The sequence below is a fragment of the Balearica regulorum genome, chromosome Z (assembly GCF_011004875.1).
Source record: "Balearica regulorum gibbericeps isolate bBalReg1 chromosome Z, bBalReg1.pri, whole genome shotgun sequence".
Lineage (NCBI taxonomy): Eukaryota > Metazoa > Chordata > Aves > Gruiformes > Gruidae > Balearica > Balearica regulorum.
Genome location: NC_046220.1, coordinates 34316340 through 34342254, shown reverse-complemented (window position 1 = coordinate 34342254; position 25915 = coordinate 34316340). Strand labels below are relative to the sequence as shown.

The window sequence follows — 25915 nt, the reverse complement described above, 5'->3', positions numbered from 1 at the left end:
ATCAGATTGCAGAATGGAGACTGCTCAAGCTGAAGCAGTGTTTATATACACAGCTACAGAACACAAGCTATGATTATAACTGCAGACAGTGTTTGAACTCTGGCAACACAAATATAAACCACCAAAGCTTTACAAACAACTCTACAACTGAAACAATCTTCAGTTGTCTTAGAAGTCCCACAAATCAATGTCAGATTAATAGTAACAGTCAAATGAATCTACTGTTGATATTGAGATTAATCACATTAAAATAGTCTCACCTCTTCTTCAACCAGTGCTCTCTTCTGTGCAGACCAGTTGTAGTCAGGATAGTAAGCTATAGTTGTAGCACTACCAAAGTCACAAAGTTTAATCGTCCCCTGGTTACTAATAAGCAAGTTTTCAACCTTCAAAAAGAGGTAGAATAATAAATTAAACACATCTTTTTTTCTGTACACTAACACACATGCTTTTAAACATCAACTCACTTGTGCGTATATACAAAAAATACTCACTATAGCCCAGAATGTTGTTTACAGGAGCACAAAGATTTCAGACAGTACTGTAGACGTATATGGTAGGAATACAGCCAATTTTAAAAAGGAAGCACCAAAACCACTATAAGCAAGAAACACTCAAGTGAGCAGGAAATAAACCCCAGGAAAGAAAATAATTTTCTTAGTGCTTAAGAGGACAGTTTTTCAGAGGACCACTTGCAGAAGTAGTATCTTGGAATCCAAATGTTTACATACACAAAACTGAACACTGAGCTTAAGTGCAGTGAAGTGGAGGTTATGACTGCCACAGACACAAACCAGGAAGGTACTAGTAGAGAAACAGGCTGCTGGGGAACACGCAGAAAGAGGCAGCCATGACCCTGTGCAGACAGACACAGAAACCAGCTATTTGAGGACCCTGTGCTCCCTGAATCATCCCTCCCTCTTCTAATTCACAAAATCCAACCTTCCTGAATTGCTAAATGAAATGGGGATGAAACTTAAGGGTATTGGCCAGAAGTGTGGTAGAGTCATAACAACAAGAGGACTGAAAAAGAAAATTTGTATCTCTGAAGTCAGGAAAAGGTGTAAAAGTTAAGAGGCATATTAGTAACATGACAATGACACACTTCAGGTAACCAGGCTTGTCTTTCCTTTCCCTTCAAAACCACATCATCTCTGGACTTCCTTCCTTTCTTTTTTCAGAACATCCTACTCGCCTCCCTTATACATGCCCCTTCCAACTTCTTCCACCATAAAATTAATTTTGACTACCCTGCAGGAAGACATACACTCTTATCCTGGTTTCAGCAGGGATAGAGTTAATTTTATTCCTAGCAGCTGGCATAGTGCTGTGTTTTGGATTTAGGACGAGAATAATGTTTATAACACACTCATGTTTTAGTTGTTGCCAAGCAGTCAAGGACTTCTCAACTTCTCATACTGCCCTGCCAACAAGAAGGCAGAGGGTGCACAAGAAGCTAAGAGGGGGGACAGCCAGGACAGCTCACCCAAACTGGCCAAAGGGATATTCCATACCATATGGCATTATGCTCTGTATAAAACTGGGGGTTGGGCCAGGAGGCAGGGCATCGACTTCAGGTGGTGAGAAATCACTTGTTTTGTATATTTTTTTATTATCATTATCTTCCTTTTCTGTTCTATTAAACAGTCTTTACCTCAACCCACAAGTTGTACTTTTGTCTTTCCTTTTCAGTTCCACAGGAGGGGAGGAAGGGTCAGGGAGCAAGCAAACAGCTGTATTTTTTTTCACTGCCAGCCAGGTTAAACCACAACAGCTCTGTTAATGATGTGGTTACAATACCAATCTCAATGAGCAGGCTGAACTTCTTTCTCTGTTGGATAACCTTTGCTTTTCTCCATGTACTACGGGGGGGGGGGATTCAACATCAAATTAAATTTACACACTAAAAATTGTCACAGTAAGACCAGAGATCAAGCTTCTGTGCACATATTCATTTTTGTGCTTTGGTAAAGGTTGCTAAATAAGGTAAAACATTACAGCTGATTATTCATATTTTAACAGGCTCTATGACCTGTGTTATGCAGAGTAGCTGTGCACTGCATGGCAAATCCAGATCAAATTCACATAATTAAGATATCCAAGAAGCACTGACATTTTAACAATTTGCCCTCTAACTAGCTTAGTGTTTTTACAACTCTAATTAGTAGGGTTCCTACAGTGCTGTACACACATACTGTAAGTGCGAACATCACTCAAAGGGGTTCAGATAAAGAATACACTACGCTGACAAGAGAAGGAAGCCACAGGAGGACAGAAACAGCCACCACTATGATGGTGAACTTGTTTTTAAGCTGCACTGTAGAAGTTAATGAATCCTTACATTTTTAGTCAAAATAATTGAGAAAAATGTTGGGACTCTACCCCACTACACCCCTCCCCCAAAAGCTACACTAGCATTTGAGATTGGCTCAAAACTTTGACCTACAGTTCTTTATGCTGCTGACCTAAGTTCAGTCTTCTGGAAAGCTTAGCACAGTTAAGTGTTCCCTATTGGGCTCCTGATTGTAGTAAGGTCTCTGCCTACTGTAGCACAACTATCATCTAATCTTGCTTTGCAGCCCCTGTAACATGAAGCCAACAGGAAACCAAATTCCTGCCTTTTTCCATATTTTATCTCTCAGGAACTTACAATACTTGATAAGAAAAAACAGACCTTGAATGACAGCATTAGATCAACTATGGAGCTGGGAACGTAAGAAATTGTATATTTATTTGTAAATACATTTTTTTACCCCTTTTTCAGAGAAGAGATCCACCTTTTCTACAAGCTTTTCTAGGCGCTGGTGTATAGAAATTTCTGTGAAGTATAAGAGATTTTATTCTGAAAATAATACCAAGAAAGTTCTACCCACCTTGCTTAAAATTTGACATGACCTAGAAGCCTGCCCAATGGTACTAAGAAAAAAACCAGGAGTGCTCATCACAACTATTTTTATATTGAGGGGCTATACTAGTGGCTAACATCAAACTTTCAACAAGTGTTGAAAACACCTAGCACACTTTTAAAAAGTGGTTTAGTTTTCCTTTCCCCAAAGTAATCAAGTACATAGAAGAACAAATTTTCATTTTTTTATATTCAGCTGATACCACATCAAGCAGGAAACAGACATATGCATGAAATTCATATACTGTTTCAGGAATAAGAATCTTGTCTTATCTTGTTTATGTTTATGAAGACCACCTCTTTCCACTAGGTTCAAATGTATTTGTAGTACAGCAGAAACTCACTGATTATTAAGGCTCCTTTGTCTAAGGTATAGCACAATGTAAAGCTGAACCTCTGCCTTCAAAATACAAAATTCAAACGCAGATGAAGTCCTTTCAAATCTTCAAACTTTCTAAGAAGATACTTTCTACACCATAACCCTACAGCATCTTGGTAATGGTGAACAGAATGAAAAATTAAGAAACAGAATCTATCATGAATTATGCCTAGCAAATTTAAAAATTCAAGTTAAAAACAAGCCCTAAAATGCAATGCAAGTTGTTAGTTCTAAAACAGTTTACTACACATTCTCAAAGGCTACGTAACCTTTCACAGAGAATCCAACATCACCTTCTCTTCTCCTTCACAGCTTTACCTCGTTTATGTAGAAAACCTGCTCACCCCAAAGTGGCAATGCCAAGTCATAACCAGTTATGTTATCAAAAGCAAATTACTTAGACTAACTTCATCAGCAAACCACGATAAACTATTCTGTCAGCTCGTTCAGATAGAGAACGAGTAGTACTAACACCACAAGCACAATGAAAAGACGTTGTTTGAGGAGATGCAAGTATTTCAGCGATAATCTTCACTGACACCCAGCAGCCTTGGCAAGGCAATACATGTAAGCACTGTGCTCAAGAGTGTCCACTGCATTTGATCAACACCCTTAACACTGATTCAGCCTGAAAGGCTCCTTTACAGTTTAAAACTTCAGCCTTTAAAAATTGTAACACACCTTTAAATCTCTATGGATAATAGGAGGCTTCTGCTTATGCATATGTTGCACTGCTCTGCAGGTCTGATAAAAAATCTTCAAAACTGTGTCACAGGAGACAGGTCCTTTGGATTCTACCTTCTTTAAGAATTCCACTAGCTGTCCTGCAGGAAATCAGAGAAATTCACATCAGCACACACAAACCACAACAAATTCTGAAAGCTTGGCATGAGTGGACAAACACTTTTCTCATCAAGGAAGATTTACAGTCTTGAGTGGCAACATTAGATGGATATTCTGAAAATGGCAAATCTACACTGACTGCAGTGCGGAAGGAAATGGTGCACTAAGGAACTATTCCTTCTCTTCCTTCCTCTGACTAGTATCAAACAAAGAATTTAATTATCATCCCATATTTAAGATGAGGTTGAACTACAGTCTCAAAGAACATGATCTTTATCCTATAAAAGATGAGGTCCACTGAACTATGCTATCTTTAAGAGGCTTTCAAAGCTTCTAAGCTGTGAAGCAACCTGTGCAAAACAGGTATCAGAAGCAACATGCATTGCTGGGGAAGAAAAATGTTTACCTTTACACAGCTCTGTAAGCAGAAGAAACTCTCCCTGTCCTGTGTCTGATTCTTCTTTTCCTATAGATGCAGCAGAGCAGAACTGGACAATGTTGGGATGACCTGAAAGTTTTTTCTGGAGATAGCATGTTCAAGGAAGACAACTGCTAAGTTTACTGATACAATTGTATACAGCAGTTCACAGACATCTAATCTGAAATGTTAGCTTAAAACCACAGAAAGCACTACAGCTGCAATTAAATTACTGAAAAGAACAGGGAAATCCAGGCCTTGGTTGAAAAAAGATACTTTAAGGGGAGCCACTGAAGGTAGTAATAAAAAGCCAAAATAAAACATCAAAAAGTCCTTGTGGTTAAGGCTCTGAGGAAACTGGACTTCATAACAGGCCTAGTTACTTCTTTTTGACAATGACTACAAGGCATTAGCACAAGTACCAGAGAGACCTTTTAATTATCAGCTGTTTCTCCAGATGGCTGATCAAGAAAGGGCTGTTGTATCAACACCTGTCTTTCCAAGGCAAGTATTAAGTATGTTATGTTTTAATTTACTTTAAATAAAATTCAAAGCAAATAAAAGCTCTAAAAGACTGAGGAACTTATCCTCCCATCATTACTAATAATTCTTCATATTAAATGCTTTGTCAGGTTTCACTTCCAGTTCAAAAATTCAAGGTAACATTTTTGAACTATGTAAAGGGGAGCAAAATGTAAGTAATCTCAACTCCTGCCAGTGGAAGTTACATTGTATTACGCCTGTTAGTGTTGTGCCTGATGTGCATCACCTTGGTCATATACTGAGAAACATCTATGAGACAAACACACTATTTACAAGATGCATTCATCAAGTCTGAAAAGAAAAAAGCAAAGACATTGTTAAGTACAACAAAGCTATTACAAAGGGCAAGTTTGATCCATCACCTTAGAATGAATACAAAGTACTATTTTGTATCTTATGCATCTCTTCACATACTTTTACTCAGACCTGCAGTAATTAATTTCATTTTACAGTTATATCTTGGAAAGTTAGCATGAGTTAACCCTTGTTCATGTTATGTATATGTTATGAGCCTGAGCTGTGAAAAAAAATCCAAAAAACATTCAGTTCTTTATTTGTGGCAAGATGTAGTCAGATTAGCTAGAAAAATGTATAGTGCTATGGTAGTCCCTGCTTTGCAAGTGTACTTCTAGTGAACTACGTTTAGTGTAAGATTTTGTCAAACATTTCAGTAATCATAAAAAGAAATATTTGAGCAGCTTAAATTAAGATCAACAGTTTTGCCTGATAACTCAAAATGAAGCTGAATACTCAGAGTGGTAAACAAAACAGCATACCACAGCTACTCGCTGACTCTTGAAACAAACTATGGTTCTTAGAGCAGATGCTGGGGAACAAATATTGAGTTTACTAAAGTCAAGGATTGAAAACACTGATATGACATCATACCACACTAACATCACTGAAGACGAAAAGGACAGCAACAACACTGAGAAACATCTGCTTTTTGTTTCTGATGCATGTATTCTACTGAAATTCATTCTTTAATATTACTTTTCAAAGCCAGACATATCTAAGGCAGAAATTAAGAAACATTGAGAGTAAACGCAAAGTTTTGAGTAGTCAAAAAGGCAATGGATCTAGTGCAAGTGAGGGAATTCAAAAGATCTAAGTATCATCTGAATAGTCAAAAGGTCTCTTGACCATAGTCACAGGACTGCAAGAAAGCTCAAATAAGAATTTCACTTCTTGCTAGACAAAGCATATGACAAAGTCTATACTAGCTACAAAAGTTATCTGCACACATTAAATTCCTGCAATTTTTGGAAAACTGAACATGCTGGATGTTGGTGCCAGATTTATGACAAATCAGGAACCCAGACCTCCCTCAGAATGTCAGTTCTCATAAGCAGTGTATGGCATGGAAAGAACTGAATCTGTAGAGCAGTCTTCTCAGAAATGTTTGATATCAGGCAATTAAATCAAAACATTAAAATATGTTCCAGAAAAGGATACCATAAAACAAACTTCCTGAATGATGGCTTTGTTCTTTTCTTCTTCATTAGATAACAATCGCTGTCAGAAAATAGAATAATTACAGTAGTTATTAAAACTTACAGAAAATCAGTGCACAGTTGGTTCCCCCACCCCACCCCCGCAGAACACAAAGGATAAGCAACAGCCAAAAACATAAGGAACTGTGATGGGATACAAAGCAGGCTTATTGCACATTTGGACATACTACCATAAATATAGCACCCAGTTTTACAGCTACCTGTACCATTCATGTTTAGTGATAACTGAGCAGTTGTAAACTTTGACACTTGTAAAGTAACTGCTCTGACAGTCTTCTGTTGTATAACACACTAAAGTCTCCTGGCTACACCATTGTGCACTGACAAGTAAAGATTCATCTTCTGCCTCCAATCTTTAAGAACAACCTTCAACCCAATCCAACAAAAACTTCTCCAAATTATGTAGTTCAACTTTTTCAATGGTACCTAAGTAATCAACAGCAAAATCAAGCATTACTATTACTTGGATTTGAAGTCAACATTTGACTAGAATCAGAGCATTTACTACAAAAGTACCTGTTTCACAAAAAAGTACAGTAATGGTTCACCTTTTATTTTTAAATGGGGCTACTTCTAGATGACATTTTGAACATATACTATATGGATTTGGTCAGATGTTTTGTTACTGTAGGAAGTGGTATGAAAAGGGAAAAAACAGACCAAGTAATTACTGGTGATGTAACACCATCTTACCTCTCCCACCTCTCATGCTACTACCCTTTTCACTTTCTCTCCATGATAGATGTCTTCATACTGAGACAGCCACAGAACACACCTACTCCAAAAATGAAGTCATTTTGTGATGAACACAAGTGGCATGACTTCTTTTTTTGCAGTAAAATACAACAAATTACTTCACTTTATTGTCCTTTCCACAATACTTCAGTTTTTCAGCTGTTACATGAGTATTATAAGCCTTCAGAAAACAAGAGGGTCTCTGAAAAGTGCTAGGCTGAATGTTCAATCAATGAGTCAAAGTGTGAAGTATTTTTAATGTTGATGAAACTTAACTCTGGAAGTACAAAGGTAGGCTAACCGGTAGCCTACATCTGCTTCTGAGGAGTGAAAAATACTCCTGTACCCCACTTTAGGTAACTAGGAAAGATTCCTTTTACCCATGCAGCAAAATGCTTGGGGAAAGATCATTAATTTCTAGACCAAATGAAGACAAACAGCAGTACTACCTAATAAAGCAACTCCCATTTTTGACAGAAACAAGAGTAATTGTTTTAAATACACGTAAAATAAAAAAAAAATTTTAAATACAAACACCACTATCATTGTGGATTTTTCCAAAAGACTTGTTCAGTGGCACACATCAAGAATTAACTGTCATGCTAAAGCAGCAAGCAAAAAGACAGACCTTGTAAGCATACCTTTAAAGCATAGTCTTTCCCACTTCCAAGATCTTGAGCTTCATAGACAAAAGCAAAACCACCTAAAAGAAGAAGGAACACTAAGTCAGTTTTAACTTCAACATTCAGTTAAATCATTCTTTTTAGTCTAACAGAGCTAATGCATGAATTTAGATGCTTTTCTGAATGTAAGAAGTATATATATTTTCAGTGGCTTGCTGAGAGTATGAGTAACCTCCATACAAGAGCTAAAATATTCTCTGCCTTTCTTTTACACATGCCAGAACACTGACTGTTACTTTCCTTCATTTTGTCAGTCTGCATATACAAATTTCCTATGAAGCTTTAATGCAGGTTCTTATGAAATCAAGATTCAGTACAGTCAGTATTACCTAAAGATTTTCATTAAAAACTACTTCTTGGTTTTACACTGTTAGGCTTCCTATAAAAATAGCAATAATCGAGGGAAATAAAATGTTAAATATACACCTCATACTGTTACGATAATTGCCATGCTTCAGGCTTCATATTAAAAGCAGAAAGCATTTTCAAGCGCTGAAGCACACACCTCCCATAAGGGTGATGCTGTTACTAAATTGTAATTTGTCATTCCAAACACTATTTTCCTTCCAATTCCTTTTGTCAGAATATCTATTTCAAACACTACCAATTTGCTCAAGAACACCATGCAAATGTCTAAAAAGTAAAAAAGGACTGAGAACAAGTTATAGGTCTACTAATCTTCCTCAATTGCTAATTATGTTAATTTAACTGTATCAAAATAACATATTTGTACAGTTCTACTCAATTTAAAGATCCTGGTATCACTTCTATTTCTTCTGGGAATGTCATCCTCATGGTTATACCAACAGTGTGGTTGCATATATGCACTCTGTCCATTGCAGAGTGTCTATAGTAGATTAACAGCCAAAGTGACAAACTTCAATGGAAATAGAATTTATATTAAAGAAATAGAAAGGTAAATCATTGAACTACACAGCAATGTTCTCTAGCAATAATTTGGGGAAGCACAGAAGATGTCAGTGAACTACAAAATTTTACTGATCAAAAAGGCTGAGACAATAGGATAACTTAAGAATGAACTAGCTACAGACAAGAAACAAGTCACTTTAAGAAAGATGCAGGATCCAAATCACTCACATTCGAACTCAATACCTTCTCTGTGGATAAGGAGTATTAACATGAGGCTCAGGTGAACACAGTATTTGCTTTCTGCAATTCAATCCAATACAAGGCTTTTCAAGAACTGCTCTCAAAAGTTTTACATGGCAATTGACCATCACAGTGTTCAAAGCTCCTGAATGGTACTGCCCACACATCTTGTTACGTTGGTAGTAGCATCCACAACATGAAACAAATAAATGACAGGCTCCTGATATTGTCTTTCCTTCTGCTATCAAGATGATAATTATACACAAAACCAGCAAAACTAAGATCCCAGCTGCAGGGAGAACAAGCAAAATAGTAACTAGCACACCACAGAAGAGCTGAAGTATTGATGAGAACACTGAAGATGACAGACAGCGAGGGCTGCACTTCATTACTTATGCATGCATTGTGCTTAGCCATTCACCTTGATTAATTCTGTAAAATGAGGTATGGTAATTCCCACAAAAGGAAGTTCCCATAGCTTTTCTAAGACCCCTAGTGCAACTGTTCTGATCAGCAATTACAATCAGCATTTTGGGCACTGATGAGGCAAAGGCTAGAGACAGAAGGAAGTCCACACTTAACACCACCCCATAGTATTACCTAAAGACACTTTGCTCCTTTGTGAATGAGCACATAAGCAAGGAAAACACGGGTCTGGGCAGTGCTGATCAGTTATGACTACTGTATATGGATTCCATAGAGCTGGTGAAACACGCAAGATGATCTGCAAGTCATCCTTCCACTGAAGCTAGGTTCTGGGAAACAATGGGTTTTGACTGCTTTTCCCAAGCAGTTCCCTATTCACATCCAAAGGTGTGCCCCAGGTTTCAGAGCCCCCCTGTCCGACTGAGTTGCAAGCCCCTACACTGTTCATCAGTCACTGCTTCTGTCTTTGTCCTACACAGATCCCACAGACCTTCTACACAGTGAAAGTACCACTGGCCCTACACAAGAAAGTCTTTACATTCATCTTGATAAATATTTTTTATTTTAATCTAACAACCCTGCAAAGCTGCATCTAGAAATGCTTTGGTGTACAAAATTAGGGGCTTCAGCTCAGCACAAATTTCTAGTACACAAAACTACTGTGCAGTTAGTTTTCTGGAAGGCACTCGAGATCAAAGTGGTGACAGAAGCACCCCAGATTACAGAACAGTTAGTCTGCAAGCTCAGCTCAGCTGTGTACGCTGCCAAAGATTCTACCAGGACTGGAATGTGGCACATGTACCCTGCATTTCAAGCATGCACCTTGCTAGTACCCTCTACAAACATCCACAGACCTACCTACATGCACTCCAAAATGTAAGTATGCTTCATTCAAATGCAAACGCTCTTCTGGAAGTTATACAGGTGAAAACACCTATGCATCAGAATTAAATGATCAATTCAATCCACCAGCATATGTTTGATTAACAACCAAGCTGATGCAAACTCTGAAGAAGGTCCCTAGAAACATTGCTACCTTTCCAACCATTTCAACTGGTCCGACAAGCTTTCCTACAAGCTCTTCCTTCATTATAAAAACGCTTACAATATAAAGCACATTGCACATTATCACTGAGCTTAATTCTGTTGACACTGAGGACATAAAGGAGCAAAAGGAGGACTTAGTTTACCTGACTAAAAAAAGACTATAGTAAGCCTTAAAAAAAGATACATTTTAAATTTTCACGTAAGTGCTGATCATCATGCAGCCCTCCCAAAACTCTATAGATGCATTCACAGCTGCCCTGAAATTTTCTCAGTTTGCAAATTATCCTGAAACCATGCCTAAAATAAAACCACATTTATGAAAACTACACAAGTTCATTTCTTGATGGAAAAGCCTATGTTTTTAACACTCAGAATCACAATGTTACAACCACCTCAGAAAGACTTCTGAAGTTTAAGTAAGTTTTGTTGCATTTAAATGAATCTCATTTTCAACAAAAAAAATAATTTCAGTCCTCTTAATTGCTAGCTAGGAATCTGAAGAAGTTTTATATTCAGCTTCATAACTACTTCGAAGCATATACTGGTTGCAAGTTTCAATAGTCACTGAAAATCATAAATGTTCATTTTGGACTAGCAGTGCCAGTGAACATTTTGAGCAATACCAGCCATTTAAAAATTATAAATTCTTGTTACCAACAGAAGTCAATAAAAGCTCTGTTAAATTTAAAGCACAGCTATTTGACTTTAAGTGATGCATAATTGACCTTATCTGGAAATCTGGTGAAATCTGCATACAAAGTGTCCAAACTAAGATTTTGCTGAGGTCAAATTTAAAGCTGGCCAGACTCAACTTGTGTATTACCAAAACACTTGGTTTAATTACTAAATTTTTCATAGCATGGGTTAACAAAAGGAAAAGTAATGAAGAGAGTCTTCAAGGCCATTTCAATGGTGGCATGGCTTACCAGAGTTCCTAGCAGCAGTTATGCAGTAGGATCTCACGATTTATACAGAGGTATTAGAATACCAAGCTGAAGGGAGAAACATCATTAAAACAGCGATAGCTTGAGAGCACACAAGTAGCTTACAAGATGCACTTTTACCTCAGCAATTGCACCTTAAGATCAAGTACTGAAATGCTAAACACAGAGTTAAGTTCATTAAACTTTTCAGAACTTCAAACAAAACCCAGTGGTATTTAAATTGCTATTTCACTACACCCATTTTATTAGACAATTTCACTGCTATGGCCTCTAACCTCATCCTTTACAGGAATGCCCCTGTCAAAACATCAGTTTTATCTAAGTTTCTCATTCTGTCATTTCATTGTTTCACCTCAACACAATTCAGTTCCATACCACTTTGCTCATTCCAGGTAATGATCTGTTCAGCATTATTGCAGCACTACAGCTCATACCCATTTTAAATCTATGGATTTTCTGGGATATCAAAGGAGGTACAGTAAGTTGTGAAGGTACTTTTAATTTACATTTCTTAAAACCATCTGTTATTGGTGAAAACAATTCTTTCACAAAAGCCAAATTAGTCCTACTGATTCACTATTAAAAGCAGTTTCATTTAGGGTTTGATGCTGGCTTCCTTGTAGAGCTAGTCTATTAAAACCATTTTAACATACCCTGAATATGGACATCTCTACTGGCAAAACTTCTCCTTTGCCATAACAGTTTTCTCCAGCCCCTTCGACCAATGTAGTTTGGAATATAATTTGCAAAAATGAAAAAACCAAACCCAGTTTCACCTGTTTAACTATAACCACACCAAAGATTTCATAGTCAACACAGCCAGTGTTGACCAACATGTCAGTCAAGGATCACACCCCTATATCAACATACCTGTATGAGCAAACACCTTTATAGGAGACCCGACTGAGGCAAATGAGGAAACAAAGTTAAGACTAGAAGGACTGCTTTGGTTTCTTTCCTAAGGGGGTAGAAAGAATGTAGTTTTATTTGGAGTGTTTTCACTTGTTATTTCCACTCATGTAAATATCTGTAGGTGGCTCTAAGTCAGTTTTCTGCAGCTTTTTGTACCAGCAAAATCATCTTAGTATCTCCCCATACAGGTTACCAGTGTGTGTGTGCATGCGTGTGTGTATATATATACATACACATACCCATCCAAGCTCTGGCCCTGAGAGAAGTTTTTCACTGCTGAAGCATTTCATAATCTTCTTTTCAGAACACAGCCCAAGCTCTCAAAAATGGTCGCAGATTATTATTTTCTGCCACAGAAATTATGGCAAAAGAAAACTGGTTTTCTTTCTTTTCTGTAGACACAAACTTACACATAAGAGGTTCACTACAGAGCACCACACCAACTCATGAATATGGAGTACTACAGTCCTGGAATCACGCTTGCCACATGGCAGACTTAGAGAAAAAGAAAGATGCTAGAGCACAAAGCTTACTAGCCTCACCTTCCTGGCCCACACTGAGACCATTTGATGACTTCCTTTGCATTAGGAACTAACCCCACCTCATTTGCTTTAACAGTGAGCACTCAACACTCACCCTTACACCACCACAGCCCACAGGCATTGCTCCATCATTCTCTTACAAAGATTAGAAGACCCTTTCTTTTCCAACCAGAAGATTTGCCTTCTCCCTCAAGTTAACCCTAGCCATCGCATAATATCAAGTAAGTTCACTGCACTAAAACCAAATTGGACTTAAAACTGGGGTTTTTTAATCCTGTTCCAGTTTTTCCCCATCTTCACTGATTCTTTTCAGACAAACTACTTCAGTGAAATGACAGTTCTCCTACTTGTCAGCTAGTGAAGCGTCAAAACCGGGACATCAACCACAACATAAAACTGCTTGCTACTATAACGCATTGTTTCATTAATGCGTTAACTAGTCATGAGAAAGGGATGGTGTGAATAACTTCCTGTTTATAACTACTTGATATGACTTGTCCTCTCCCCTCCCAAATACTGACCAAATTTGCTTCCATACCAATTTTGAGCTGCTCATGTTTCAATTATAACTTGACTGGAACACCATAATTCTAGCCTGGACTACAAGGTGTAGTGCATCTTACCTGAAAGCAGACAGACACTTTTCCACCAGAGTACAAGCAATATCCTTACTCAAAATAGAAAGTATACTCTGTCATTGTTGTCAAGCATTGATAAGTGTATTTTTTGAAGTCCAGTCATGCCTTTGTGTCAGTTGCAAAGTTCTAATAACAAGAGGAAACTGCCTCAAAAATTACACATGGCTCAAACTCAAAGATCTGGACTTTCCCACAACTGAGAGGTGGAGAGGTAGAAACTTCCAGAGCTCTCCACAAGCAGGAACTACTATACCCATGAAACACCAGCTTTAAAAGAACAGCACTGTTCTGTTTCACATTAAAAAACTTCTCCATATCTACAGTAAAGGGAATGCAAACTGGCAAGCTGCCAGGTCAGGGTGCTTCAGTTCTTCTTTAGAGATTGTCATCTTTTTCCCACTTCTGAGAAGCCTCCCTCACACATGGTTTGCAGAGTAACTGTCAGTTCATCCTTTACATCACAGGCTGTTGCAACTTCTTTGACTTGATGTGAGCTCTCCTCCCTTCATAGTAACTCCAAACATCTGTCAGCAAATCAAACTAACAATGTTCACAGAAACTTGATTTTTAAGTGTTCATTGTGCCTCTGCTGCCCAGAGTTTTATGAATTACATCCATCCAAAAATCAGTATTTAATTACAATACCACAACCCTGTGAATCCAAGAGTTGCAGAGACCATAAAATTGCACCTCTGCGCTTGGTAAACTGTATTACTGCCTGTTCCCATTCAAAATATTGAAGAAGCCTTGAAGACTAAAGCAGAATTTTTTTGATACGTTAAACAGACACAAGTTTCATTTTATCAGAATGCAGCTTACAACAAATCACCTACGTGGCTTCGATTCATGACAGCTTTTTAAAAATAAAAAAAAAATAAAGGTCTGTAGCCTATTGCTACTTTTCTAAGGAATGATTCTTACACAATGGTGGCAGTTTTAGACTCAGATCAAACAGTTTAAATAACATATTTTTGTCATCATGTTTCTCTTCTGTGGTCTTTTGCCCATGCTTGCTGCTCAAAGGAAGCATAAGAAATCAATACACATGAAAAATGGTTGTTAAATGTGTGCTACAGAACTTGCTTGTTTCCTGCTTTTTACACCACCACCTGGTTTATTCGCAGTTGTTCAGCCTCATATGTAAAAAAGAAAAAACATTGGAAAGTTGTAAAGTGTACATGGATAGTTAAGCAAAGAGGAACCAGAAGTAATATTTCTTTCAGGGGAGTTTCAGGGAATTTCCTTCCCTATATCTCAATCCTGATTTTCAATGGCTTTTTTGAGCATACAGAAAGTTTAGCTTAACCACTGGAACTTCATTATAAAGGCAGTACAATTGGACAAAGTGGCACATCACAAGCACGATTCGTTTTGTCTTATTTGCAAAATACTGTTGTATTGAGAGGAAAATTCTCTATTAAAAAAGAATAAAGTACTAGTATTAACATTAGCCCATAGAAAAAAAGCCCTGAAGACTTGATGGTGCAGGAAACTGAAAGTCACAGTCCTCACCTCCACAGGAGGAAGAAAAATCCATGTCTATTCTCAGAGTGGTTCTTTCTAAACCAAGGGACAAGAACCAGTAAAGCAACACAGTGGTAAGGAAAACCCCTTATCTGGAAGACAAAACAAGGCTAAATGGACTCTGAATGTATTATAAACTTGTAATTTATTTGAAGTCTCAAGGAAAGTGATGCTGAAATGGCACAGAAGTTCCACCATTTTGTCTACAACCCTGCAGTGTCCAAAAGGCAGCTTTCTGGAACTTGTCTCAGGTATCCCATACATAAAATCAGCATTAAAAAGTCAATGTGTTTCATGAGATAAAACTGGTATTTGAAGAGCTGGCAAGCACCCCACAATCATCTGCTCATTACAGCATTAACATGAACAGTGAAATCTCTATCTTTGACTGTTCACTTGAGGATATCAATTCCCCGATTCTTCTGCAGGAGAACCTCACACACACTGAAACACTAATTTCATCACTTATCCTCAGCTTTTGCTGCATATTTGTCAGGCCAAAGAGTACCTGGCTAAAGCAGTAACACAAGTGTCAAACACATTACAATTAGCCTACATGAGCAAGCAGCACATTTCTCAATATACTCTGAAGTATGAATGTTCCTCATTCCATGCCATCACTGCCTTCCACTGACAAGACCCTGAGTTGCTTTATATAAATTCTTTAACTTGAACCAAGATACTAGTGCCTCATTTCAAATAAAATCAAAGTCCTAGCCTATACTTCACAGAACAGGAATTACATACTCAAGAATTAAAGAGAGAGCCATAGCATACTCCAAAGTTAATCAGTCTGCAGTTGAATCAGTGGTTGAGAAAGATGAAAACAGTAATTTTAAACAGTAATGATGGCATAAAGAGACTTTCCTGATGCCATTATCTTTAGTTAGTATGATCTCTGTTCCAGAAAATTTAATAAAGCTAAAATAGGATACTCACTGATAATTTCATATTTACTACTCAACCTACAAACCTCAACAGCAGTACTCAAGAAGCAAATTAAAGTCTCACTGGCAGTGGAGTATTTGTAGGGATATTGCAATACGCATTGAGTGGCAGTAGGAACTACTAGTGAAGTTGTCAACTGATTTTTAACACACTAAAACCTCTTTAAAACATTACTTAATCTAACCAAACACCTAACATAAAACTTGCAGAAGATCCCTTTATCATTTCAACCTTATAAGAGTATCAGGTTTTGTTCCACAGATGACCATAAAGATGAAGTTCTATTATAGAGATACTTCTATGAAAATAGAGAAGTTCTCTATTCTATTTTTACTTTGTCAACATGAGATATGAAATAATTTATGAACTGCTGTAACTTTCTGCTACCCCATCAATGCAACAGCTAACTGGCTTTTACAAAAAAGGCTCAATGGAAACATTGAAGAAAATATGATTATATTTAAAGATTGAATAATTTTTAAGCACAGAAGCAGTTTTGTCAATATCCTATTTAGCTATCAGATCATCATCCCGCCTTTCATTTGTGCTCTAAAAGGTAGCAATATTTTATTAAACATTCATTCAGCACACAAACAGGCCTCTCCAATTAGCTAGATCCCAAAGCTATTGCAACTGTACAATGTACATTTTACAGTTCTGAAAAAATTCAACTTTGTCATTTTGGACCCTGACAGCACATGTCAGAAGACATGCTATTCACATATCAGTTTACTGTCTCATTGGAGTAGCATTGCTAGACAGAATTGAGGAATAAGTTTCTGTAATTCATTGACCATCTTTGGCATCAGCAGTCTCTCTCAATGAATACTGTGACAGCACAGTGATCAGGTTCTATTCCTCCTACAGTATAGGTGGAGATCAAAAAAATTCCCATCTTTACTTGTCCATCATCTTTAAGTGTCACCATTACCAGGTAAAAACACATAAAATCAGAAGAGACATTTTTGTCCAACACAGGCAAAAATGAAAGCCAGCAACATCTAGCATTTGAAAAACAACTTTGCAAGGTTGTTTGTCTGTGCAGCTTTCAGGAGCCAGAAACAAGAAAACTCCGAAAACTACTGTTCAGCCTGCTGTGATCACACGCTCTCCTCACTCTCTCCCAAGGTCAAATGTGCAGGCTACAGCGATCACTGAATGAGCAAGGAACATCTCAGTCCCTCGACTATCTGGTACAGACTGAGACAGGAATCCTGACATTCCTGAACAAAAGGGAAGGACGCTCCAGGATGTCAACTGAAGAAGCAAAAGTCAGCATAAATACACACACACCTTTCACATGAAGAGCAAGGGACCTGACAGAGACTACAGTTTAAGCCACCCTCACCTAACCCTATAAAAAATAAACATGTTAGTAAGCATTTGCAGAACTTATCACAAGCAGCTGGACTACCCATATGCAGACACCCATGTTGTGATGGAGACAAGTACAGAATACTCAGACTGGCAAGTGACTTACGGCCATACAAGAGAACGCCCTCTGTCACGAAAGAGTGAGAGATATAGTTACATTTACTAATATTTACTAATTAGGTATGCAATCAATTACTATTTTACTTAATTAGAAGCATGAGGCAACCTGTGCCCTTAACCAGAGGACCCAAAAGAACCATGACAGCTGATGAGGACAGCATCATAGGATGGGCAAGTATGGATTAAACAAAGGACCCAACCCGTTTCCTCTAAAACTTCTTACCTGCCATGAGCTACTGAAATGCCCAAGCAGAAAATACAGGAGACCATGCTCCAGGAGCACTCAGTCCATCCTGTATCACACTTAGGCTGTTAGTGCATTTGGAGACAGTATCAGTGCTAGAGATCATCACCACCCTATCGTCCCCCCCACCCCGGTTGCTCTCAGCTTCCTGCAGCAGCAAACCACGTTTTCAGTTAGCCTGGTCCCACCCCTAGCATGGCACCTCTGCAAAGTGAGCAGGGAAACGCATCCAAATGAACCGTGCAGCTAATGGTTCTGCTTGACCAAACGTGTTTGCACCAACACAGACGGGCAGTACGCTACAGAGCTGCAAAGAGTTGAAGGGTGTGAGAACTGAACTTATGCTGCCATATGATACTGGTAACGCTAATCCACAGAGCCTGTTCACACCAACTAAAAACAAAGCAGACCATATGATCTTACAGAAAGGGCTACCTCTCTGCATTGGCAGGTCACACACAGTACAACATGGATTTGAAATCTAAATTCAGAAATTTGATTTTTAGTAGGGAATTTGGCATGAAAGGATTTGTTTAGAAAAAAACAGATTCTGCATGTGCGAGCATGGAAGGGAATGCTTATAAACCAGTTATGCAAGCATGTATCAGAAGGTGTCAAATGCAGGTTCAGAGCTCAAAGATGAATTCAGTTTCAGCAACAAAATAAATGATATGCGAAAGACAGAAACATTCCAAATTCCAGTCTGAAGACAGCAGGAGAGGCTACGACTTCTATATTTTATACATATATTTTATAGTTAAACTGAGTATTCCCTAAGGGTTGTTTTAGCCAACTTTCAGCTAGAAAGTCTTATTTTCTAGCAAAAGCAAGCAATTAGGCTCTATTTCAATTAGTGAAATACCGAGAAAACGACATGAAATAAAACCATAATACTGAGACCAACATGGAACATGAAGCAATGGTTACAGATAAATTCTCAAGAAGCCTAGACTTAAAGCATGTCCCCATTTGCTTTAAATCATCGAACCTGGCCTCTTTCCCCTGACATTTTAGAAAGCCTGTGTCAGATCCTGGGAAACAGCAGGCTGCTGCCAAAGTACAGTATGCAATACTTGTTTCAGAACCAAGAGCTAAACAGCAGATACATCTCAAACATAGTTTCCTGTCCTTCCTTTCCTTTGTTGTTCTCTGGAAACTGCTGTGGTCATTCCCGGCAGGAACGTCACACTATCAGCAGCAACAGCCAGCTGATTTCACATTCACCTTGCAGTCACACCATACTGAGCACCTGCATTTCACTCAACTCTGGATCTTTTGTAAAGAAGCCGTAAGTAAAGACTGAAGGCAGAACAGGTCTTGACACTTAGTATGGTTTTAAATACAACTTACTAACTAAAAAAACTCCCAAGTTTTGCTCAAGATCATATGCCAAAAGTGCTTAAGCATTAAAGTAACAACTTACTTGCCCTTAAGAAGATAAAACAGTGAAGACCAATGTCCCATTGTTGTACACAAGGAATTTGGTGTTTTACACAAGGAATTGTAAGTAGCTAGTTTTGAAGAATCAAATTCTTCTTCCATGCTGTTCACTAAGATTTCAACAAAAAACTACTCGGAAAAAAAATCAATAAATCTATTTATAAAACTACATAAGACAATTACAAGAAGCAACTACAGAAAATAACTTTAATAATGAAAAGGAGCTCTGAATAGAGCTTTGGGGTATTTAACCTAAGTAACACCAACCACCTGTACAAAGTTAAACAACCACATAAATGCATTAATATGGACAAACTCACATTTTAGTCTTTTGAGACAAGCTTTCAATATCTCTTCTGCTTGAAGAAATAAAGTAATTCCTCTAACCACAAGAACAACAAGATCCAAATTTCTGCTAATTTCTAAGTAATTTGCACACGCCAAACATAGCGCCTATTTTAAAATAGGCTAGCAAGTTGTGCGCCAAGATGCCTACCCAAAAAGTCACGGAAACTGAAAACTGCCCAGGCATACTCCCGGTACACATTTAACTCCTGTAGTCCCACAAAGCCTTTATGTTGAACGAGATCGGTGTCCTGACATTTGTGTTTAAAGTTAACATTTTCCTGTATTTCACAGTTTTCCAAACAACCCAAAACAGCACAGGCAAACTTGCACCTTTGATGTAATATTATACATTGTCCTTTTTTAAAAAAAATATAATGCAATGCAGTATTTCCATGAGGTCCAAGGTAGATTATAAACTCCTCTGACACCTGTGTTACACAGTGACAGTATTTCAAATCATAAAGCAAGTGAAGAAGTAGCCACAGAGCACACACTAGCTCTCTACGGGGATTTATTCCTGAAGTGGGCTAACAACGCTAACTCAGAGCAGCAAGGAGGCGGCAACAAGCCCTTCGGAGAGGCCGGCTGCCGGCCCAGCAGGAAGCCAACGGCACCGGACGGGCACCGCCGCCCGCTCACCCCACAAGGCCTCCCCTCGCAGAGCGCGGGGGGACCTACCAAAAAGGAAGCCCCTCCCGGCCAAGAAAGGGGAGACGGGGTAAGGGGTAGCGGGAGCCCCGGCACCTGAGAAGCCCAGCCCCGCAGGAGCGGGGTCCGCCCCGCACGGCTCGACCCCGGCCCCGGCCTGCCGCCGCCGCCCGCGCTTACCCTCCGCGATGACCCGCTTGATGCGCAGTTTCATGTCGCCCATTTCCACCGTCTGCCCCACAAAATCGTTCTGGTCGCGGCTGGCGGCCCCCAGAGAACCGGGGCCCGCCAGGAAGTCCAGGGCAGACTGAAAGAGCGACATGGCCCCGGCCGGCGCTGCCCAGCTGCCGGGCGACGAGGAGGGGGCCGGCGGTGGCGGCCGAGGCGGCGGGGGGCAGGGGAGAGGAGGACGGCGGGCCGGAAGAGGGACGAGGAGGCTCCACCAAGCTACCGACCGCAGCGACAACACCCCATCTCGTCAGACGCTACTCCCTCCGCTCCGAGCTCCTTCCGGGAGCGCTGCGTCATTTATGACCTCACGGTGCCACCTCCTCCTTGCCCACCCCTCTGCCCGCCGCCGCAGCCAGCCGTGGCGCCGGACAGACGGCTCCGCCCCGCCCCCCGGGGAAAGCCCCGCCCCTGGCACCAGCGGGGGGAGCTCGCCTTTGCGCCCGGCCGGCGGCGCTGGCGGTGGGCAGCCGCGGCGGCCGGCACGGCGGGGTCGGGGTGTGTGCTGGGCGGGGGTGGGAGCAGGGGCAGGGAGCGGGGACTTCATCCACTAGGCAGTAGCTGACGCACCCCCACCGCCCCAGTTAACACTCAGCACCTCGGCAGTGACCGGGAGGTGACGTTCCTCGGGTCGATAACTCAGGCCTGCGGAGGTGGCAGTTGGGCTGCACGTGCGCTTTTCCCCCAGGGTATTGCTGTAATCCTCTCACTTCATCAGCCCCCGGGATCTTCCACCTCCCTCGATTTTCCCTGCCACCCTGACACGTCGACGCCAGCCCTTCCCGTGTCCCAGCCGCCTGAACCTGCACGCACCAGGGAACATGGTGGTGTTGCCTTTCCAATGCATTGCAGCACGGCGGGTACAAGAATGTTGGTAAAAATATGAATAGTATGGCTATAATCCCCGGAGAGCATTAGCCTGCGTGCTAAGGTGTGAGGCTGACTTCGTGTGCTTGCACCAGCAGGTGACTTAACTGGTAAGGGCTATCTGCTGCATACAGCTGTATGACCTGGGAGAGCAGATCACTAAAAGCAAGGCTGTCTCAAAACCTTTTGTTGCAGAAAGAATACAGCTAGCCAGGACTCTACTCCAGAAAGTCACATCTCTTCACTATTGCAGTCTGCTTGCTGACAGCAGCCATCACTTGGAGGTGATCCCAGACATACCCAAATTCCATGAGATTTCAGGTGGCCATGCTTACTTTCTCCTGCACAGATGAGTAGTTAAATATTTTAAAGTTGCACTTCTCAATCAACTTCCATAAACTAACAACCTGCTGTTCTTTACGCTACTGTGGAAATTACGAGGGCACGGCATCCTGTGCTTCCTTCACTGTTCTGTAGTGCCTTACCAGTCAAGAAGTGTGGTCTTAAAGGCCAGTAGTTTTGTACAGAGATCCCATTTTTTTATATCTCTTATAAAAAAAAAAAAGTTTAAATTATCGAAGTTAGATTATATGGAGAACTTCCTTCTCTCTGTAACAGAGGTTAACTGCTATTTTTCAGTTCTCCCTATAAGAGAACCTCTTTTGCTATCATAAATCATACCACCATCACCATTCAAGAACAGTAGACTCTCTATTCACAGCAGGAGCATGCTCCCTTCGATCCCATTTTGGTTTCTGACTTTTCCAATTTTTTTTTTCAGGCAAAGGCTGGAATTATTTAGGGCAAACACTGCTGGTTAGGCTTGCCACACCATACTGTTATGCTCATTGTCCCTTGTTGTATCATTCATCTGCATATTCCTCTTCAAAGACTCATTCATACAAGGCCACTGGAAAAGGAACAGGATCTTTTATAAGGAACCACACAAGTAATCCTTCTGTGTTTGAAGGTCTGGGTTTTATGTTAGCAACTTCTCATTCCCAAAAGGAGGACTCTGTCGCAGACAGAATGTGAATCAACTAAAACTCATACTTCAGCTTAAATAAAGACTGAGGTTTCTGCCATATCTTCAGTAACAGATTGAATGACCTGGGCTAAAATGACCCCTTTTTTGGATTTCAGGTTTTTGTTGGGTTTTGTTTGCTAACCGGCTTTAACATGGCCAGTTCCCAGACTGTTTCACTGCTAAGCCTCACATTTACCTCAGCGCGGAAGAAACTTCGCAAGGGCTGGAAGAAACAGCTGAGGATGACAAGGCAGTATACATTTTTAATGTATAAAAATTAGCAAATAAAATTCCATCATTGAAAACATTGTATTTAAAACTTTGCAGGTTTACTACTTATGCAAGAGAGATTTGACTGTTGAGAAAGAATCTTGGCACAAATAATCCAAAATTTCAGTGCAAAAATCATATGCAGATAGGCACCAAGTGTCAGGTCTCATACGAAAAGCTCAGCCTACAGATTTGTACAATTCCTCTGGTTGCTTGAAATTGCTCAAATAGGACAATCATAGCTTGCAGTGGGAGTTTGTCCTAAGAAAGACTGCAGGAGCAGTAACTATCTGTTACACATGAAGGAAGTATAAGAAAAAACATAGGATAAGAAGCAGGAATGTTACATTTGAAAAAATCAGGATGGATTTGGCATTCCAGCTACTGCAGGTGTGCTAGAAGAGCCTTGATGTAAATGCAGCTTTTCTGGCCAAGAGGTTTAAAAGAATGCCTGGGTAATATTTTACTGATCTGCCTTTTTAAGTATCCAGAACTATACTGGAGAGGTCAAGCAGACCACTAAGTACAATGCGGTTTGAAATGTGTGTGGCTGTCTAGAAGGCTCTCCATTACTGAGGCGGACATTTTTATTTAATGCCAAGACAAAAGTATGGTAAAATGCTCCAGTTTTTAACAGTACTTGGCCAAAAAGAGCAATGTATTCTTTCTATTTATGCAGCTTGAGTGGCCTATGGATTTATTTTTTTAAAGTTGTTAAAAGCAGTAAAGCTTATCCATTTATATGCTGGCACCATCCCTGTTGAAAAGCAGAGGAAAACAAAGTTGTGCCATCTGTTACTAATTTGCATCCCAGTTCTGACAGCCACGTTGGACTGCTGCAGGATGGTTGAGCTCCTGATGAAAAAGCTCTGCTCCAGCGTTCCCATTTTAACCCTCCTCCAGTCCTCTGCCTTCTACAGCCTCACTCAGAATGAGCCAAGAATCATTCTGGACAAAAATCTCGGGTGGGGAAGGTGGTAAAGAAGGGATTTCCTTTTGTGTTATAAGGTCAAGACAAGGCAGAGCTATAACCTGGGGAATTATTAAATGAAAAGTTCATTCTATTAGCAGGTAGTAAAGATACGCACTTTAATTTCCATTCCAGTAATTGCTTTCAGCTCCTTAGGAATTAAATGAATTAAATAGTAATGAATTAGCATTCTACTTTGCATTTCTCTCTGTAGCACTTATTTGAAATATAGGAAAATGGCATATATAATAATGTCTGCATGGCTCTAGACAGGATTTATTAGGTTCAGCACAGCTGAAAATCTATTTCAGAAGTACATCTTGGAAGATCAAATACATCTCCAAGGTTTGTATTTTTTAGTGCAGCTGCTCTTACGATGTACTCTGAAAGCATGAGTCACAAAGCTAATACTGACAAAAAGCAAACAACAGGTTTGACCTCTCTTAATTTAATGTTTTGCGTGCAGAGACCCTTCACATCTTCTGAGACCAGAAAGATACAAAAGACACTTTCAGAGCCAAGCTGGCACTTCTGTTTCATTAATTTTCTTCCCTAATTGGCTAGACGGGGTTTGAGTGAAACTATTCCCTTTTGAAAGATTCAGGTTTAATCCTGCCTCACACAATCCAGCAAGAATCATCAGCTTTTGGAATTGCCCATCCAAATTCACTATTTGAAAAAATTGTTTTCTAGAACAGCCACTAATACTTCTACATGTTACAGTGTATGGTACACCCAAGTAGTTTTCTGCAGTACAGATTTTTCATTCATGTAGCTTTTTGTATTAGCTGAATAGCGGTACAGCCTGCTACTTTGGATGAAGTCACAAAACACAATGCATAAACTATTGTGTTGTTGTTCTGATGTGCAATTATAATTTTTTTCTTACACACATTATAAGCCACTGTATTTTGGGAGATTTTTATAACATATTGTAACCCCATATTTCAAAGAAAAGCCAGTGTGATATTAAAATAATGACTTTAATAAAGCAATAGTTGCAACATTTGGAAACAAAAATATTTTGATTGATCCCTCTATGTAGGCTACATTATAATTTAGCTCAACTTTCAGCAATAACTGCCATCTTAATGCTTATGTCTGATTTGGGTACCCTTTTTATTTTTGAGGTTCCAGTTTAAGTGATTCATTTCTAGAATGATAATGGGAAAACATGCCAATCATTTGAGAAAAATTACTTCACTGATTTTGTGAAGCAATAGTTTGGTCTGTCCAGATTAGACACTACAAATTTAGCAGAGGTAGCTTTTCTCTGTTTGCTTGTTTCAAACAAGGCATATGTCTTTTGCTGTTCTTGAGGAAAATTTTACATAGGGCAAATTAGCTACCCTATGTAAATAAAATTAATTCACTAGTTATTAGAAAACTCACTAAAATTTGTAGACAGGCCTTCTGGGTATACTGTACCTGTTCCATCGGATTTCTTCTGCAGCTGGTGCTCCTGGCTGCTTTGAAACACAAATCAACAACAAGGGGAAATAAAGGTTTGTACTCTGGAGACAGAGGCTATCCAACTCCTTGAAGAAAAAGTTTGTATCTTTGATCTCAAGCTGTGTGGTGTGGTCGACACGCTGGAGGGAAGGGATGCCATCCAGAGGGACCTTGACAGGCTGGAGAAGCGGGCCCATGTGAGAAGTTCAGCAAGGCCAAGTGCAAGGTCCTGCACGTGGGTTGGTGCAATCCCAAACACAACTACAAGCTGGGTAGAGAATGGATTGAGAGCAGCCCTGAGGAGTAGGACTTGGGGGTATTGATTTATGAAAAGCTCCACATGAGCCGGCAGTGTGCGCTTGCAGCCCAGAAAGCCAACCGTGTCCTGGGCTGCATCAAAAGAGGTGTGACCAGCAGGTCGAGGGAGGTGATCCTGCACCTCTACTCCACTCTCGTGAGACCCCACCTGGAGTACTGCGTCCAGCTCTGGGGGCCCCAGTACAAGAGAGACATGGAGCTGTTGGAGCGAGTCCAGAGGAGGGCCACGAAGCTGATCAGAGGGCTGGAGCACCTCTCCTGTGAGGACAGGCTGAGAGAGTTGGGGTTGTTCAGCCTGGAGAAAAGGCGGCTCTGGGGAGATCTAATTGCAGCTTTCCAGTACCTGAAGAGGGCCTACAGGAAAGATGGTGAGGGACTGTTTGTCAGGGAGTGTAGTGACAGGACAAGGGGTAATGGGTTTAAGCTGAAGGAGGGTAGATTTAGATTAGAAGTTAGGAAGAAATTCTTCACTGTGAGGGTGGTGAGGCACTGGAACAG

General features: G+C 40.0%; 1 protein-coding gene across 4 annotated transcripts in view; it reads right to left on the bottom strand.

The window, feature by feature from the left end:
* The window catches only part of GAK (cyclin G associated kinase), a 75114-nt gene extending 54312 nt beyond the window's left edge, over window positions 1–20802 (bottom strand). For 2 of the 4 annotated variants that reach the window (XM_075740185.1, XM_075740187.1), the window contains exons 1-6: window positions 20466–20801; window positions 7979–8040; window positions 6544–6603; window positions 4534–4648; window positions 3966–4108; window positions 261–386 (exon numbers count right to left, since the gene is read on the bottom strand). In XM_075740185.1, coding sequence (XP_075596300.1) covers window positions 261–386; window positions 3966–4108; window positions 4534–4648; window positions 6544–6603; window positions 7979–8040; window positions 20466–20607 — 648 coding nt within the window. In that variant the 5' untranslated portion in view covers window positions 20608–20801. Of the gene's footprint in view, window positions 1–260; window positions 387–3965; window positions 4109–4533; window positions 4649–6543; window positions 6604–7978; window positions 8041–20465 lie in introns of all 4 variants that reach the window. The other 2 variants (XM_075740186.1, XM_075740188.1) reach the window with 2 other exon arrangements.
* Window positions 20803–25915: the final 5113 nt, after the last annotated feature.